General features: G+C 32.6%; 2 protein-coding genes across 9 annotated transcripts; one reads left to right on the forward strand and one right to left on the reverse strand.

The window, feature by feature from the left end:
* Nucleotides 1-324: 324 nt before the first annotated feature.
* On the reverse strand, nt 325-10,890 carry LOC127064925 (JNK-interacting protein 3). 8 transcript variants are annotated; one of them, XM_050996609.1, is made up of 20 exons: nt 10,731-10,890; nt 10,357-10,627; nt 9,524-9,838; nt 9,288-9,408; nt 8,440-8,847; nt 8,157-8,357; nt 8,043-8,078; nt 7,642-7,659; nt 7,381-7,438; nt 7,234-7,290; nt 6,807-7,145; nt 6,550-6,720; nt 4,779-4,980; nt 3,800-4,692; nt 3,470-3,689; nt 3,113-3,398; nt 2,826-3,023; nt 2,676-2,765; nt 2,503-2,563; nt 325-2,028 (listed from the first exon to the last, which is right to left on the reverse strand). In XM_050996609.1, the coding sequence occupies exons 3-20, from the start codon at nt 9,815-9,817 to the stop codon at nt 2,025-2,027; spliced, it is 3,657 nt and encodes a 1,218-aa protein (XP_050852566.1). In that variant the 5' UTR covers nt 9,818-9,838; nt 10,357-10,627; nt 10,731-10,890; the 3' UTR covers nt 325-2,024. The 8 variants fall into 8 exon arrangements, with proteins under 8 accessions (XP_050852566.1, XP_050852562.1, XP_050852563.1 ...); XM_050996605.1 differs by lacking the exon at nt 2,503-2,563 and adding an exon at nt 10,043-10,151; XM_050996606.1 differs by lacking the exon at nt 2,503-2,563 and adding an exon at nt 10,043-10,154.
* Nucleotides 10,891-11,159: 269 nt separating this feature from the next.
* LOC127064923 (neuralized-like protein 4) lies at nt 11,160-18,952 on the forward strand. The gene is made up of 17 exons (XM_050996595.1): nt 11,160-11,676; nt 11,893-12,108; nt 12,197-12,643; nt 12,720-12,920; nt 12,991-13,210; nt 13,349-13,445; nt 13,518-13,694; nt 13,820-14,128; nt 14,239-14,432; nt 14,545-14,834; nt 14,924-15,317; nt 15,441-15,762; nt 15,820-16,013; nt 16,090-16,295; nt 16,389-17,836; nt 17,914-18,063; nt 18,138-18,952. The coding sequence occupies exons 1-17, from the start codon at nt 11,518-11,520 to the stop codon at nt 18,331-18,333; spliced, it is 5,220 nt and encodes a 1,739-aa protein (XP_050852552.1). The 5' UTR covers nt 11,160-11,517; the 3' UTR covers nt 18,334-18,952.
* Nucleotides 18,953-18,996: the final 44 nt, after the last annotated feature.

The following is an 18,996-nucleotide window of genomic DNA, read 5'->3' on the forward strand; positions in this document are numbered from 1 at the left end:
ATATACGTATTATCTTCAACATGATAAATATATATATATATACATAACCTTGTCATTTAATATTACTCACGTGTTCCTTATTTCTTTTTTCTATCTTTTCGCTTGATCGAGCAAATGTTTTTTTTTACTCGTGAATTTTATCAATTTTATTGAAGTTAGGTAAGAAAAATTCTTGATCGATTACATTAAGTTCATTATTTGAAATCGAAGAAAGAAGATAAATAAATAAAGAAATAAATGGTTTTTTCATGTTTTGCTTCAGACAAATACGAGAAGCTAAGAGAAAAGACAAAAACAAAAAACAAAAAAAAAGTCGTATGCACATTTGTATTTTTGCAACTCTTTATTAATGTCGTTGCAGCTTCAGCTGAGCCAGGTACAGATCTGAGCTCGTCATTATAAGCGAGCTCTCACAGTTACGCACAATCTTCATCCTCTTAATCGTCGCGTTCGCGATAATAACGTAGGCAATTATAAAATTTCATAAGTTCTGAATGGCTGTGAATAGAGCTCAGAAAAATAAAAGTAATTACTAAAAAGGTTTCACCTTCAGACGATCCTAACGCGTAACTCGTTCGTAGAGACGAGAATTGATCGTTGAATCACTGATACGCACAGAAAGAAAGATATAGTTAGATAGATAGATAGATAGATAGATAGAGATAGATAGATAGATAAATAGACATAACAAATAGATCCATGTCTTTGGTAATATACGTATGTATATTGAAGAGAACGTAAGTTTTAAAAGACGGAAAGAAAGAATTTTCTTATTGAAATTATAATTCATTATTTCCGTCAATAAATAGTTAAATAATTACGTTCCTATTTGCGCTATAAAAATGGTTATAATATTTACATAATTGGCTCGTTTAGACTCGTCGAAATTATGAACAATCGTAAAAGATGATCTCGTGAAGTTCATCCGCAAATAATAACAAATAGATTATATTGGATGTATATTTTCTTCCTTTTTTTTTCTTTTCTTTTCCTTTCTTCTTTTTCTTTTTTTTCTTTTTTTTTTGTAGAAATAAAATGAATTAAAAGACGCAGTAAATTATAAATCTATAACTAAATTCTGCCTGAGTTAATTGCACCACTTATCCCATTCGAGGTTTATAGTGAAACAATGCTTAGAACGCGATATATGAATAACTATGTCACGGCAGTATTTCCAAATTCATTAGATTTTATTTTTCTATTGTTCGTCGCATCGATTTGTGGCAAGAACATTATAACTTTAGTGCCCCTTTAATGCCCAACGTTTTTTTTTCTTTTTAATTCTACCTAATGTGATCTTCCAACGTGATTACCAAGTTACTTATTTCATATACATTTAACAACATATAACTGTTTCTTTTGTGAAATCAAAATCGATGTTATTCCGTAATAAGTGCATACGACTATTAGAATAATTCGGTTCAACTACAACAGATTAGGAAATGCCGAGACATATTGGGACAAGCATTTAATTCTAAGAACATCTCGGAATTTATAAAATTTTTTTAAGTTACTTCGAATCCAGTAAATATATATATATATATACACATACATACATATATATATATACATATGATATATGTATGTATATATATTTCCTCCTCTCCTTCCTAGATTACTCAACGTAGAAGCAGAGTAAATGCAATACATGCAGAGATCTTAAACGTTTACCGCGAAATGTTACTTATTATTGTTTAAAACGCTTTTCCTTATACTGCTGTATGAAACCATATTATTTTTAGTTATATTATTATGACCGCATATTTTTTTTTCTTGAGCCAACAAATATCATTCATTGATCTTTTTTCTTTCCAACACGTGGGCATTTGTTGATCAAACATTGTTGAGACATAAGCTAGCCGTGCACCATGATGAAGTTATCTTCCCATTTCAGAGGCTAACTGGCAATCGGTATCGGACACTGCACTTGCCAAACGATAAGATGACTTTGTTCACCGTGTTCGTCAGCATTGGCTGCTATTATAGCATTAGACCGTTCGATACTCTCTTCCGTTTCTTCTCCATCACCTAAAAATAAGGTAAATTACATGTGACAATTAATTATTTCTTTTGTAATATATAAGGAAAGTGCAAATATTTTCGTTCATATGATACAATAAATACATGTCAGCTGGAAAGGACCACCCCCAGAGAATAAAGGCAACAAAGATATATAATTTATCCTATACAGTTCTTTACAAAAATAGTGATAATAACTCTTTGTAAAGTGAAGCAACAGATTTTGCTATATGTTGATAAGCAATTCATCATCACGTTTAAAATTTATGAAAGTTCATTTATAATACACACTTTTTTTAATCGGTAATGGATAAATATGCAGCCAGCCAGAAATGTTAGTCAAATTTCGTTATATAGTGCAACAGAAGAAAGGAATGTTCTGTTAGTATAGGTCTTCTCAACCGAGGGTTATTAATACGATATTAACATATGCTGAAATAAAAATATTTTTTTTTCTGCTTTTTTCTCTCTCTGGGGGCATACCTGACCAATTGCCAAACTATTAGATGAGTTGCCACATCACTTTCGTCTTCCGCTTCTTCTGCTAAAATTGTCACCATCACACATTACATTTTGACATATTTCTGATAGTTAAAAAAGACTTACGTTATATATGTTACATACATTAACTGCACGATTAAGTATCGCCTACTTACCGACTCTAAAATCAATGTAACCTTCGCCTCCCGACAAGACAAGCATCGCAGGTTGTGAACCATCTGTTGCTGCACTTTGGCCACCGTGGCCTGAAAGTTTTATGTATTAAAAAATGTTTAAATTAACAACGACATGATACGTAAACTTACCAGGTACAGCGACAAACATTTTTACGGCATCCCTGTGCCCATGAAAACTTAGTTGAGCATGAGCCATACTACAATATGGTATAAAGCTTCCAATTGAAACACCTCGTTCCGATGCAAAGACTCTAACACCAATTCCTGGTGCATCGCCTTTATTAGCTCCCGTTTGAACTCTGGATACTGCCATTGAACCGCCTGCGCCTATACAAATTGTATATAATATGACAAATAAATAGATTATATAAATAATATATATATATAAAACAACAAATTATTTTGTATCAACGCACTTTCGGATAGTGGTACTGAAATTATCACTCCATTTCCAGTACCAATCCACAACCTATTTGAGGAAATTAATAAAGCTGTGATTCGTACAAAAGAAAATCCGAGTTTCCCTGTTCCCAGCATTTTACTGACATAAGGTTCTATATCAACATCTTGCAGATGTTGATAAGTATGCGCATGATAAAGTCTTAATGTTGAATCCAATCGAATGCTAACCCAAACGCCCTCGCCTAGCCATGCCAATTGTCTCACTTGTGACTCTCTTCTAGGATGAGCATCAACGGTACACTGAAACATTGCATTATTTTATACGTTTATTCATTTTTCATTAATAAAACACGTTCTTTCAAAATCCTTACTTCAACAGTCATTCTGATAGGATCTATCACATGAATTTTGTTTCTATATCCACACCATACAGTTTTTCCACTGACAGCGGTCATACATCTGATCGAGTGTTGTGGGCTTCCTAAAGTAATAACGTGATACTGAGAAAGATCCCATTGACCATCTGCGCCCCTTCGGAACAAAGCTACAGTTCCGTCGGCCAAAGCAACTAAAACGCGACCTTGAACGTGCCTATAAAATAATATATAAAAAAAAAAGAAGAGAGATCAAAATATTTTGATTATCAGCAATTTACATATCTCTCGTAAATGATATACAAGTAATTTTAATATTTTACATACACGATGGCTACAGCCGCATCCTTCAATTTTACAAAATGCAGGCAAACAGACCATTTGGCAACAGCCGAGTGTACAAAAACAGCACCATTTTGAGCTCCTAACCACATGGTTGGTTGTATAGACGACATTTTTTCGATAGGTGTACTTTCCTCTATTTCCTTATCCTCGTCTTCTTCGTTCTTATCTTCTTTGCAATTTAATTCATCGTTCACTACCTCCGAATTGCATTTAATAAAATAAACCTTTCCTAAATTTGCTGTTTCGCTATCTACACTTTCCAAACTTTGGGGTCCGGCGCTCGAACTCTGATCCGTATCTTTTGTTTTTTCCAGAGTTTCACTACTTTGTTCCTCTGCAGGACTACCATTCTCCTGTTTATTGCTCTCGACGGAGGTCGATGCTTCTTGAAGTTTTTTCTGTTCGTTTTCATCAATATGTTCGATTATGACCGCTTCATCGTGATTACTATCCATGTTATCACCATTCTTATTGTTAATTTTATATGTTGAATTCTCCTTCAAGTTTTTAGAATAATCACTTTCCATGGCACCAGGTACACTAGCAATGGAAAGTAAATGTCCTTGACAAACACTGAAAACCTCTAAAATATCTGCTGGATTATTGGCATCTATAACTGTAACTTTTGACATCTTTTGAGTTGATGTGCAAATCCAGACCAAGGAACTAAGTTTTTGTTCCAATTGTTCTGCCTCCAATCTACGTTGTTCGTTTTCTTGAAGTTCATTATCTAAATGTTCAATTGCATCTTCGGCTTCTGTTTTAGTCGTATTTGTTTCTGATGCTTCAGCTGCATAAAATACACTTCCTCCAATCATACAACCACCATCTGGTGTTTTACCTCCAGTTAGATTTACACCAGCTCCGCACCAAATCTATATAAAGAAAGTTTGTTAATGTTTCGAAAATATTGAAATAAAACGATACATTCTTTTACCAAATATTAAGACAAAATACTCACTTTCATTCCTGGTTCTGTTTCTTGAAGAGGCCTACAATATACTGGTACTGGTACAGGTTGTCTTACTGGTGCTATTGGTTTTCCTGGCAAACTCCAACCATAAGCTTGTAATCGACCATCTTCTTTTCTAACATGTGCTCTGACTTGACGATATTGTTCTCTTCGTTCGTTTGCTCGGCGGGCTACGAGCTTTTCAGAAGATCTGCAAGTACGTTTTAAATGCACAAAATATGTATTTTAAATGTACTATTTAAACAAGCGTAATGCAAGGGAGTGGTGAGGAATTGAATGAGTTAAAATGTCTAATTTCAGATTTGTTGTCTTCAAACATCTGGTCTTACCAAGATTCATTTTATTACTAAATAATCTTTCTTCCTATGTTTTTATATCGAAATACTTTTAGTATTTCATTATCATACATTATTTTTATGTGAGCATGTCCCAATCTTTTTCATTCCTTTTTTCAACGAATTTTAAAATTAAAGAAAAGATGAAAGAAGATATTGTCTTGGAATCATTTATTCATGCCAAGGATCATCTCTCACAAAATCAGAATACAGGTGTCAAAGCAGAAAAGTTAGGAATATAGCAGAACAGATTTACCTGCTGACCAATAAGCACCCCAATGAAAGCCAGAAAAACCAGGAATCTCTTGATAACGCCATGAAGGTGAGGCAAGAAAACCCGAATAATGAGACAAAAGCGAAGTAACGACATCGAAATAAAAGCCAAGTTTAACATACTCATAACTTCATTTATTCATCGATCAATAATGATCGAATATATTATCAGTTTTCCAAAAAATATACAAACTCTTATTTACAAAACTATAGCTTTTCAAGCATATTTCAGAAAGGTAACAGTCAATTTATCTCATTAGTTATTATACTTTTATCATTTGCAAGTTATTTTATTAAATGTAAATCACATAAAAATCGGTATATGTACTTTACAAATATGTTACTTGTATATGAAGACTAGGAAATTAGACTTTAAAGAAGGGATAAATGTAGCAAATCAAAAGAAAAAAAAGTAATATATGTACGAAATATAAGGCTCTTTTGTATAAAACCATTGATATCTTAGGTCAGTTTATTTCTAAAATTTATTGTTCAAGATAATTAGTCAATGAATGTAAAAGGGGAAACGGGACGCGATAATATGTTAGCAGCAATAGTATGTTCAAATTGGTCAGTTTAAATTTTAATTTATGCAGAAAAGACTCACGTCTTTTTAGAGTAATCGAGACTATTTGTAAGAGGTAAGAAAACATTATGGATTCCAACAGACCAAAGAAGATTCTAATCTGGAAAGATGACTGCAGTTCATTCTATAATAATTATTTCCCATTTAGGAGAGATTATTTTTCCAAAAACTTTTATAAAAAAGAATTTTACTAAAAGTAGTTATTATGGCAGCTTTGATATATAGCAGTATCAAAGTATACGTATGTGTGTGTGTGTGTGTGTGTGTATGTATATATGATATATATATATGTATATGTGTATATATATACATATATATATATATATAAATATATGTATATATATATATATCTATATATAAATTAAGCTCCATAATTGTGTGCATTTGCACTAAAACTTTCATTGCGCGATAAATCACAGATTAAGATTGATGTTTTATGATGTATAAAGCTCAATACTCAATAAATAAATTTGTATCTAAATAATAGATAAAAATCAGGCAGGCTGTGATGTCAGATTGACATAACATCAAGGTGCATGTATATAGAATAGGATTGATTTCTCACATGGTGTCTCCTTGGTCGAGAAAGTCATGGCGATTTTTCAACGTGTGTTTACGCATGGTGCTCACAGCTGGAACAACTTGGTTCGTAGGTGCACTATAGCGAATATGAGGTAAGGTATGTGTTCCACGAACTAAATTCCCACGATCGGTTGTTGTGAAGAGACTACTAAAACTACAAAGAAAAGAGACGAAAAGATTCATTGTTTTCTTCTCTTATTATACATATTTATATTGATCTCTTAATTATCTGATACTAACAACTTCCAAAATTGTGAACCTTTTCCTCCTGATGTATTGGAAGGATCAATTTTATTTGCTCTAATTATTTCAGTCCACCTAACAGCTTCTTGAAGCTCCATAAATCTTTCTTTATATTGATTTCTTTCCATTAAAACTCTGGCCATCTCCACTCTCGTAAACCTTTTTCTTTGAGCTAAAGGCACGTCCTCTTCGTCATCGCTCTTTGCTGCTTTTGCAACAGCCTCAGCATCCTCTTTCACTTTCTTTAATTCTTCTTCAAGTGCCGCAACACGTTGACGCAAGCGATCCTTAGTTTGCTGCAAACCACGAACTTCCTCGCGTAATATTTCTTGCTCGCTGAAGGAAGTAAATGATTAGTAGAAGAAAAAATAACAAGAACAACAAAATAAAATAATCATAAATTAAAACGATCTAAATTAATTACCTAGTTAGTTCATCCACTTTAACTATTAAGTCATCCTTAACTACGTTAAGTGCATTCCTGAAAGATAAAATGCAATAATGAAACCATTGTTTTCTATTAAATTTTTTTTTTTTTTTTTTTTTTTTTTAGTAATATAAAATAGCTTACTTTGTAGCCAGTAATTCATTATTTTCCATGATAAGATTTTCCACTTCTTTTCCCATTCCTAAACAGTACAAAATATTATTTAAAGTATAAATATATATTGCATATAAGTTTATATGTAGAATTTAATATCATAAAAAAGCGTTTAGCAAAAATACTGCATAATACTGTGTTAATGAAGGAAACTTTTAATGTATAAATAATTTTTCCTAATATATCTTTCTAAATGTGAATATAAGATAGATAAAAAGATAAATAGCTTACCATAAAAGTTGTCATTGACTGCGTGATTAGATTATATATTACATGCATCATTCATCAGAGTTTCAGTAGAAGTCAGCATAGTGTGAAAAGGCAAGCGATGGATGAAACATCCAGACATATTAGGAAATAATACTTCTGTTATTAAAGTTCTTAATTAGAGTAGAAAGTTTTAGAATAAATTTTATGTCTTTCAAATGATATAGATTGAAGTAAAAGTTATTTACTTTAATAAGATTATAATGATTATCCTTATACTGTCTCATAGTGTAAATGTGTTATCAGAACATGAAAATGCCTTATAGTTAAAGAGCTTTAAAACTTTACTGTTGTTAGAATTTAGATAATAAATAAACACACATAACCAAATTTATATTGATTTGTAAAGTTTTTGTTAAACGTACCCGATGATGCATATTCACCAGGATGGACCCAACTACCTATGATTATAACAATTATAAGTTAATTACACACACGTATTATGAGTATAAAATTTGAAAATTTATATGCGTTTTTACCTGTAATATCTGCACCTTCATCCATTTCACCTAATGCATCTGCATCTTGGAAACTAAGTTCCTGATACAATGTATTCCCGCTTCTCTGTTCTCTTTCAGTTTTACTTCTACCACCACTTGGTGTTGTAACTAATTTCTCCATTCCACTTGGTGTTGTTGGTGTTATCAGTGGTGGTGGTAATTCAGTCTCAGGACTTTCATCTATAATTAAACGATAACAAAAAACGTGTATGTGTGTAGAATAAAAGTAAAATGATATATTTCGAATATTATGATAACGTACGTCTGGAAATTGCAGTAGTCTTATTTTCTTGTTCAGGCTGATCTGTTAATTGACTTTTATCAGAAGTTTCTATTGCAGCTTCGCTACTACTATCCAACATTTCAGTTCTTAAATTTGCAGCATTTGGTGGACTTTCATCTTGAGGTTCTTCTGCATTCATACTTGCTTCTAAACTTTGAAATCCATAACTTAAAGGACCAGAACTTCTTGACATATGGGCTAAACCAAGAGAAGGTAATCTTGATGGACCACGACCACCGGTTGCATTTTCTAATCTTTCCGTACTACCAACCAACATTTTTGTTCTTTCCATATAATCTACATGTGTCTTAAATAATTCTGTATATCTGTCATGTAGGCGGGCATATTCACGTTTTAACTCTGTTTCCTTTTCTTCGAGACGTACAACTAAAGCAAAAATAAAATATTATTAAAGAATAAGTGTATAAAGATTGATTAATAAAAGGACAAAACATATTGTTGTTTACTACAGGATATAAAAAAGAAATTCTCGTAGAAATAAAATATAATATAATGTAAAATAAAATTAACTATCAACTACTTTATTAACAATGATAATAAATTACTTACAGTAATAAATGAAGAAATAAAAAGAGTACTTTAGAAATAACATAATAGAATGAAAATCAAGCAATGTAATTAAAAGGTTATACATAAGAACACATGCTATAAAATATTTATCAGTTGATCCAAATACTATGAGATCTATAATTCATTGTAAAACCACATATATGATACAATAAAAAAACAAAAAAAAAATTATTCTACTCTACTGTGGAAAGATGTGCTAAGAGGGGATGTACTGGAAGAACCATTGGCAATTGTACCGTGGTCTTGCGAATTTTTTGTTTTCAGCTCCAGCATTCTTACAATTGACTCTAAACTGTCAATTTTTGATAATAATTCTTTCCTTTCATCTTCTGCAACATCCTCCAGCTCGAGCAATTTCTGACGAACGATAAAGAATTTTTCATTTTTTAAATAACAATCGCATATGTTTTGTAATGAAAATAATAGTATTCCTAAAGAACAAGAAATAAAAATAACTAGAAAACAGTTATACCTGATCAGATGTTTTCCTCAGTTGTTTCTCTCTCTCATATTGTGTAACTAGCTGTTCATTATCTTCTCTTAATAATTCTAATTCAACTTCGCGCTCTTGATTTTCCGTATAAGATACATCTAAACATTCTAAAACATTGACTAGCAAAGGCATTAGGTCTTTAACAACATCTTCGTCATATCTTGCAATCATCCTTTCAAATTCTTGATAAATACTGCCTGCCAAGGACTGTACTTTTTCAGACATGACAACATGACTGTCTTCGTGCGTACCATATACTGTTTCTTGATCCATCTTTATTGTGTTATATAAAATCTATGAAAGAAAAAAAAAAGAAATGTATTCTTTTAATTTGTTATATTCTTAACAAACATATCATATTTTTATTTTCTACAACCATATTAATGGTTATAAATATTGACAAATAATAAGATCATTAACGTTTCATTGATATCAGGCAAAAATTGCAAGGAAAAGAAAATGAAAAAAAAAAAAATGAAAAAAAATTAATCTATTTACCTAAAATCTAGGCAAGTATACCTATTATCGTGATAATAAAATATATAAATATAATCGTTGTATTATTCTGCTCTGCATTTTGTACGTGTATCGAGTTCTCATCGGAGGTCTGCTAAAAAACATGTAAATGATACGATTTGTTAAATAAATAAATAATGATCGTATTTAATTAAAAAAAAAAAAGAAAGGAATAAAAATATTAGATGCAGAACGCGCTCCTCGGCACTCCTAGAATCGAATATTTTAAAAGAAAGTTTACATCTGTGATCGTGGTAAACGTCATAGACGATTTATAACCTTTCTCGTAGACGCACCTGACGTTTCCGATGAATGAAATGATCGTTGAAGTAAAATTAAATCAGATCACCACGAAGTACAATGCGAAGTCATTGGATCCTTTGATACATTGCCCATTGCGTTAACATTTATTTGATATATGTCATTCGAGAGATAACCCCTACGAAAGAAATAGTTATGCGTCTTGCCCCACGAAGTCGCTCGATTCGTGTGAATTGTTTTATGACGTTTCGCAATTACCGTGCTGGCAATAACTTTTTATTTGCGACTTTAGTTTCACTCGTTCTTCTAGAAAAGCGAATATTTTATTCGACGCGATACGTGTTAAAACGATAAAAGCGAAGAAAAAATTTATTCGTGTATTAAGTAACGTCATGGACGCGGGATTTACCGAGTTCTTTTTCTCGTTGTCAATTCCTTTGACGTTGGTCGTCCTCAATCACGAATATTCGCCATTTTTTTTTCGTTCTTTTCCACCACAACCGAATTCTACTATATACGACTGTTCCTCAATGTGTTCACAAATAGATCCTAAAATTGCACTCGGTCAAATGCAAGCAAATATGTGACCTCGTCCGTTAGATGGCTTTGGCATCGTTCCATTGTCGCGAAAAAAAATGATTTCTTATTTCAGAAAAAAAAGCGATAAAAATATACCGAGGATCTATGAAATACAATCTCATACGACTTCTGTTCTTTTTTCTTCTTACTTTTTTATTTTCTTATTATTAATTCATTCTTATAATTTGATATGCAGGTTATGTATATAAATGTATTATATACATTTGTCGCACTGCTGTTTTATCTATACTGCTGTAACATCGTCGGGATAGTATACGAAGGAGAAATAGAATCAATGAAATAAACCTTAGGGCTGATCCAAATTATATTTCTGGATATTGAAGATATTTCGTTTTTCTCTCTTTCTCTTTGTAAAACTATAGTTTCTGTAGGTTCTAGAACTATAGTCGAAAGAATAAAGGGACAATATCTATAGTTTGAATTAATTTTAACATGGCCCGCGCATCGTGATATTGTACGCTATTGGTGCTTCGTCTTAACTTTTAACCAATTAGCGCTGATCGTTATATACCACCAATTGCGCGGGGATAGTATTACATACATTATAGCAAATCTTACTGCATATATATATGTATATCGCTGCATGGACACAGTAAATGGTCGACATGTTTCATCGGCGAGGCGGTCATCGTGTAACTTTAACAAATAATAATTGTACCGCAATTCGAAATTATTCCGAATATAACTATGGATTGGTACTTAGTGCTATGCCTCTTAAAGATGATGAGATGTTCGAAGTCCGTATTGATAAAAAGGTATGACCGCATACTATTGTTGTTTGCAAATCAATTTTTGGTATACTATTCAGGATCTGGATCTGTCAAATGTCGCGCGTGTTTATGTTTTCTATTTTGCTAGTGTTATCTTTTCGCAAACAAGTTATGTGAGTGTTGGAAATAGTAGTCGAAATTTTATTGTAGATATTGATAGATTTTTTTCATGAAATATTGAAAAAATTTGTTTAATGACAGATGATATCATGGAGCGGTAGTATAGAGATTGGAGTGACAGAATGTGATCCTGAAACCGTGGAATTACCTGCTTGTGCTACCAATCTTCGCCATGGATCTTGGATTATGACTAGCTCTGGCATAGTGCACGATGGTGAACGAATAGTAGAGTTATATGGTACAGATCTTAGTAGTCTGGATGTGGGAAGTACTTTGGGTGTAATGAGAACCTCTAATGTATGTTCCTTTCTATTTAATGCTTCTGGGCATGCAAGGCATGTATTGTTATTTATTTCTTTTTTTAATTACATTTTTTTAATTACAGCACGAGCTTGTATTTTACATTAATGGGGTTTCTCAAGGCATTGCGGTAACCAACATTCCAGAGCGTTTATTTGCAGTTATAGACATGTATGGAGATTGTGTTCAAGTTACCATTACTCATCCAAGACTTTTACCTATTAGTAATGAAGTGAAGGATGAGGTTGAAATTAATAATGATTATCCTCTCGGTGGATCATCCAATTCATCTACAACTAATCTAGTCGCTAACTTGAATGTTAATTTAAATGTTAATGTAAATGTTAGTTTACCGAAAAATCCAAGCCCTGCTGCTATTAGAGAAGATCGTTTAAGGTTCCACGAAAGAGTGGGTGCGCTTGTGAAATTGTCTAATAATGCAAGAACAGCTGAGAGGCGGAGACCGATTGATGAATTTAATAATGGCGTTGTTATGACACACAGGCCGTTACGAGATAATGAACTTTTTGAGGTAGGCTTATAAAAACATGATATTTAAAAAAAAGGAAATATTGATGAAATAACAAGTAATGAACGTTTGATCATAGATACGTATAGATAGACTTGTTTACAAATGGTCTGGTAGTATAGAAGTGGGGGTTACAACTCATAGTCCTACTGCATTAGAATTTCCAGCAACAATGACCAATATGAGATCTGGTACAACAATGATGTCTGGGTGTGGTATTTTAACTAATGGAAAAGGCACTCAACGTGAATATGGAGAATTCAATTTAGATGAGCTTAGAGTAAGTTTTAGAGTAGTTTGAACTTAACAAGTATCTTTTCTACAAGACATTACTATATTCGTTTCTTTAGGAAGGAGACAGGGTAGGGATGATAAGAAAAAGTAATGGAAATCTCCACTATTTAATTAATGGGCTTGATCAAGGAGTCGCTGCCAAAGTACCAGCAGGTGTATGGGGTGTCATTGACCTTTATGGAATGACTGTAAAGGTGACCATTGTTGATCGCGATGAAAGGGAAGAACAGAACTTAGTCACGCGACGAAACACTTTGCAGTTACAAGGATTGAACGGTAAGGACAGTAGTGTCCTTGTTTTATGGTTTATGTAATATCCTTAATTGGTTCTCCTACCACCATAGTTTTGATGGGATACATATAAACGTGCATTCATTTATCAACGAGGAAGACAATTTATACATTCCTTTGTAGAACCAGAAGAAGAACCACCAGATAGACTCATGTTTCATTCTTGTTGTGGAACACATGCTGAAGTAATTAATAACGGACGTACAGCACACAGGCCTAAGTAATTAATTCATGAGTTTATTTCTTTCGTTGAAAGAACTGGAGAACTCTTTTATAATTATCTTCTTTGTAGTGCCATAGATGACTTCAATAATGGAGTAGTATTAACCTCACGACCGTTAAAACCAAATGAGTTATTTGAAGTGAAATTAGATAAAATCGTGTCTAAATGGGCAGGTTCCATCGAAATAGGTGTAACAACACATTCACCAACAGAATTGGAATTTCCTTATACAATGACTAATGTTAGGTATATGTATGAGAGTTTACAAATAATATTATGGCTATTTGACAAGTTTATTATATTCATTTATATATGTGAATGTCAAGATTACCACGTGTCTTATTACTTGAAATTACTCATGTTTATTATAGATCAGGTACTTGGATGATGACAGGAAATGGAGTGATGCACAATGGAACAACTATGATAGACCAATATGGACAAAATTTAGATCGATTACAAGTTGGCGATCGTGTAGGAGTTATGAGAAAAGATAATGCTACATTGCATTTTTATGTAAATGGCGCGGATCAAGGTGCTGCTGCAATGAGTGTACCAGAAAGAGTTTATGGTGTCATAGATTTATATGGTCAGGCTGCACAAGCAACTATAGTGGATACTGCAGATTTCTATAGTCCTACCACAAATAATTCTAGTTTCAGTAATACAACTTTGTACAGGTTTGTTATTTTGTATAAGCACAAATTCAACACTTATTTCTGATAAGTAAGTACATGGTATAAAAAGAGAATATATAATCAATATATTACTTTTATTTTTATTTTAATAGTGATTTGAGATTTCACTATGTACATGGAAAAAATGCACGTATCACAAATAATGGTTTAACAGCATCCAGACCAAGAGCATTAGGTGAATTCAATGAAGCTATAGTTATTGCAAATCGGGCTTTACGCGATGGTGAAATGTTTGAAGTAACCATTGATAAAATGGTAGATAGGTGGTCTGGAGCTATTGAAGCAGGTAATCTTTGTAGTAATGTAGAAGCTTTCGATTGTTCATTTTATAAATTTAAATTTGAGTATCATAAAAGTGTAGCTGCCTTCCTTGTATTAATATTAGGAAAATCTCCCAGGGGTTACACTTATCAGACCAGATGAACTGGAATTTCCATCTACGATGACGGATATCGATCATGATACTTGGATGCTTTCTGGTTCCGCTGTAATACGAGACGGCATTACATTGCGTAACAATTATGCATGTGATTTAGATAAATTAGTGGAAGGAAATCGTATTGGTATGATGCGATCTGCAGACACAAGTTTACATTATTATTTAGATGGTGTAGATCAAGGTCCAGCATGTACAGGCTTACCCTTACACGTTTATCCTGTGATAAATTTATATGGTCAATGTGCACAGGTATAATACTGAAATGAGTCATATATAAAAATTATCTAAATGAACGAAACAAAAAAAAAAAAGAAAAAAAAATTTATATTTTTCCTTAGGTTACAATTGTACTGCCAGAACGTAGAGATCCATTAACACAGCAATACATTCCCTCAGAAAACAGTACCAGTCAACAACCTACATCTGTAATCCAACCACAAGCTCAAACAGAAGTTTTGCATAAATTTCACGCGTCCGTTGGCTCAAATATTCAATTAAATAACGAAAAGACAGTAGCGACAAGACGTAGAGAACATACCAATGCTGTATTATTAAGCGAAACTCCATTAGACAATAATGAAATATTTGAAATTGCCATTCAAGAAACTGCCTCTGAATGGAGCGGTTGTTTAAAAATAGGAGTTATAAGCAACGAATCTGGTAATTGGTTGAAACCTACCAATCGTGTACCTGATATAACTTCTATTCCAACAAATGCTTGGTACTTAACAGGCAAGTATAGAATCTATAATGTGAATTATCTCAACAAGTCTTTTTTTTTTTTTTTTTTTTTTTTTTTCTTATAAATAAAGCATCAAACATATTTAATACGTACGATCGATTGCACGTATTTAGGAAATGAAATAAGACATTCGGGATATGTTCTTTGTCCAAATTATTGCCCAAGCTTGGAATGGCTTTGTGTTGGTGATAAAATTGGAATGAAACGAACGCATGATGGCAATTTGAAGTTTTATATAAATGGAGAGGATATGGGTATAGCAGCATCTAATGTGCCTGAGATGGTATATGCAATTATTGAACTTTTTGGGAGTACTGTTGCAATAAATATTACAAGTAGCAAACATCAAAATACGGCAATATCTCCCAATGCAAGTTTGAGATTACAAGATTCGTTGGAATTATTGTTAGATCCTATGCCACCTGTTATAAAAAAGTAAGTTATATTCGATAATTATGGAATGATATATATATATATTTTTTTAATTTATAGTGATGCAGGAATGGATACATCGATCGATATATCCGAAGGAAAATTAGCTAATGATACTACACTTACACCAACACAACCAGTAAATCACTTAAGTGGGGAAACAAATTGGAATTATGAATTTCATGAAAATCATGGTAGGAATATTGAACTGGATAGAAAAGTAATAGCCAGAAGAGTTGCAAGTTATAATCAAGGTATAAAATCGACGAATACTAGGAAGTGGAAGATAATCAACAGATTATTTATCATTCGTACAACAATATTTTACAGGTGTGGTAATGTCTAGTCGTCCATTAATAAAAGGTAAATTATTTCAAATAAAAATTGAGAAATTGAACGAGCGATGGGTATCCAATATGCTTTGTGGTGTTACTTGCGTTGCACCAGAGAAAGCTAATTTCCCATTAACAGCGCTTGGTTTTAAAAAGCACTCGTGGATCATTTGTAGTGATTGGATATTTCATAATGGCATGAGGGTAATTATCTCTTAAAGTATTTAACAATATTAAAAATATTTTTCACTCCATAATTTTGTGTTGTTTATAAAAAAAATTCTCCAATTGAATTAGGTCAAAACGAAATATGGCTCTGCGTTAGAAAACTTACAGTGCAATGCTACAGTAGGTTTATTAATCGATGAAGACTGCAGACTTCATTTATATATTAATGGTGTAGATCAAGGAGTGGCAGCAACAGATGTGTCTCCATACGTATATGCTGTGGTTGATTTGTATGGTCAATGCGAGCAAGTTTCAATAGCAGGAACAGATCAATTATATTCGAATTCTGTTGTTGTTGATAATAGTACAATTGCATCTGCTACCGAATGTATTAGAACAGAATTGGATGACGTAGAAAATTCTCGAGAGAAAGCCGATTTGGAATGTCATGAAAAAGAAAATGCAATTCCAGCTACATCGTCGGATCTTTCGTTATCGACTTCTCCGAGCATACCAAGCCAATGTAGTTCTCATACGAAAGATGGAAATTATTCAGCAGTATCCTATAGTAACGATGATACGAATCTGGTAAACAATATTCCAGAAAATAAAGCGACGTCGAGTGTTCCCGACTCGAATAATTTAGATTCTGGCTCGGACGTAGGTAACGAAGGAAAAAGCACTAAGACTAAAAGTTACACAGAAGATACAAGTCAAACAAATGATAACAACACTTTGCAAAATAATCAGTCGGAAAATAATTCTAACGAAACGAATATACATACGGAACATCGAGCGATCGCAAACGTTTTAAATATTAGAAATGAATGTACAAATGTAGAAATAAATAATGCAACAAATATTAATATTAAGAATGGCACGACTACTAGCGCTACAAATATTACTAATTTGAATTCTGCTATTAATTCAAACAACGCTAATAATGCAATCAACGAAAGTATAGCATCCAATAGTCAACTTGTTAGTATAACTACGAGTCAGAATAATGTACCCGTTAATATTTTGAGTATGTCACAAATTGGTTCGTTTTCTTGCCAAAATCTTGCACCAAGCGTATTGGATAATTCATCAACGGAAATATCAAATAATACTTCCTCCAGCTTTCATGAATTACACTCTAATATTAATTGGGATAATGTTACTTTAACGAATGATAATTGTAATAATGGCGTGGTATCTTCAAATCAGCACAACATGACAAATAATCACACAATACCATCAATACAAAATATTTCACTACCATGTACTCCTGGAAGTATTTCATCGGTCACAAAGAAATGCGAATATTTAAAAGCATGTATGAGGCTTAAAAAATCACTCGTATTGCCGGATGAATTTTTTTCACTGGACGATGCATTGTGTTACTGCAGTGCTTGTTATAAGGCAGAAGGAGATAATACTATTTGTAAAAAGGGTGAACCTCCGGCAGAATTCGCGTTGCCTGTAGGCTGGGCAAGATTTCCTTTGAGACAAAGTATCAACGCAAATCAAATCCCACAAAGTACTACAGATAAATGGCACGTTTCTTTCTATGGGATACGCTTAGATGCCATAAGGTTTGCAATCAGAATTTACTAATATTACACACACATATATATATATATAGTTTCTATAAAAAATATATTTTCTTCAGATTAATTCTCGACAGAGGTGAACTTATGACAAAGGAACAATTAGATGCGAGTAATTTAATATGTACGAAGAACGAAGTCCAAAATCCTCAAGTAATATTTTCACCGAATATAAATTACGCGGCGTCGGAAGAATTCGTTAAAAAATATCCGTAAGTAGATGAGTAATATTAAAGAATGAAAGAGGTGGAAATAACAAATTAAAATGATTGATTATATCGTATAGATACATCGATCATCAATCAAATAAAAAACTTAATGCATCAACTGCATTCCAATTGTTGGTAAGACCTGGTTCATACACGATAGGACCAAGTGGAAAGGATGATATTGAATCTCAATTTGAATCTAGTAAATGGGCTACCAAAGAAGCTGGTGCTACAGTAATCGTGGCTTTGCTGATACATCTGGATGGATTTTAATTTTTCTTTCGAAAGTACGTCGATTTTATTAATTCTCCTTGAATACGCGAAGAGCATTTTTATTTTCAGTTATGAACTCTGTCGGTGTAAATAAATACCGTCGTGATACAGCAGTGGTAAGAATTAAAGATCAATATTCGATTCCGTCGAAGTTACGACATGCATTTGTGTTGTGACACTAATATATTGTAAACTGCAATCGATTTGTCTCGTATGAAAAGATATATCTTAAGGTTTCGATTATTTTAATATTAAGTTATTATAAAAGTTAAAAGGAAGGAAGTATCTTCGCGTGCTCTATGAATACACATGTATCACATTTAGAAATCATTTCTTTCGGCGTCAACGTAACTGGTGGCCTAGGTTTGAAGTTTATATGAACGTGAATCATATGGATATACTTGCACAATAATAAGTTCCCTATATATGTCCAAAGGGACATAGTATATTTGACTTCTGTGCTTCGCGCCTAATAAACACCAAATCTTAATGATTGCGTTATTAGATACACAATACATTTCTCAAAATGCACTATTCTGCAGCATTGATGAAGTTTCGTGTAATATGCACGTTATATAATAGAAATAAAAAGGACAATGGCAATTCTCATTACAATATATCGAATGATTTATTTGAAACGATATATATATATTTTTTTTTATC

Source organism: Vespula vulgaris, chromosome 7 (genome assembly GCF_905475345.1).
Source record: "Vespula vulgaris chromosome 7, iyVesVulg1.1, whole genome shotgun sequence".
Taxonomy (NCBI): Eukaryota; Metazoa; Arthropoda; class Insecta; order Hymenoptera; family Vespidae; genus Vespula; species Vespula vulgaris.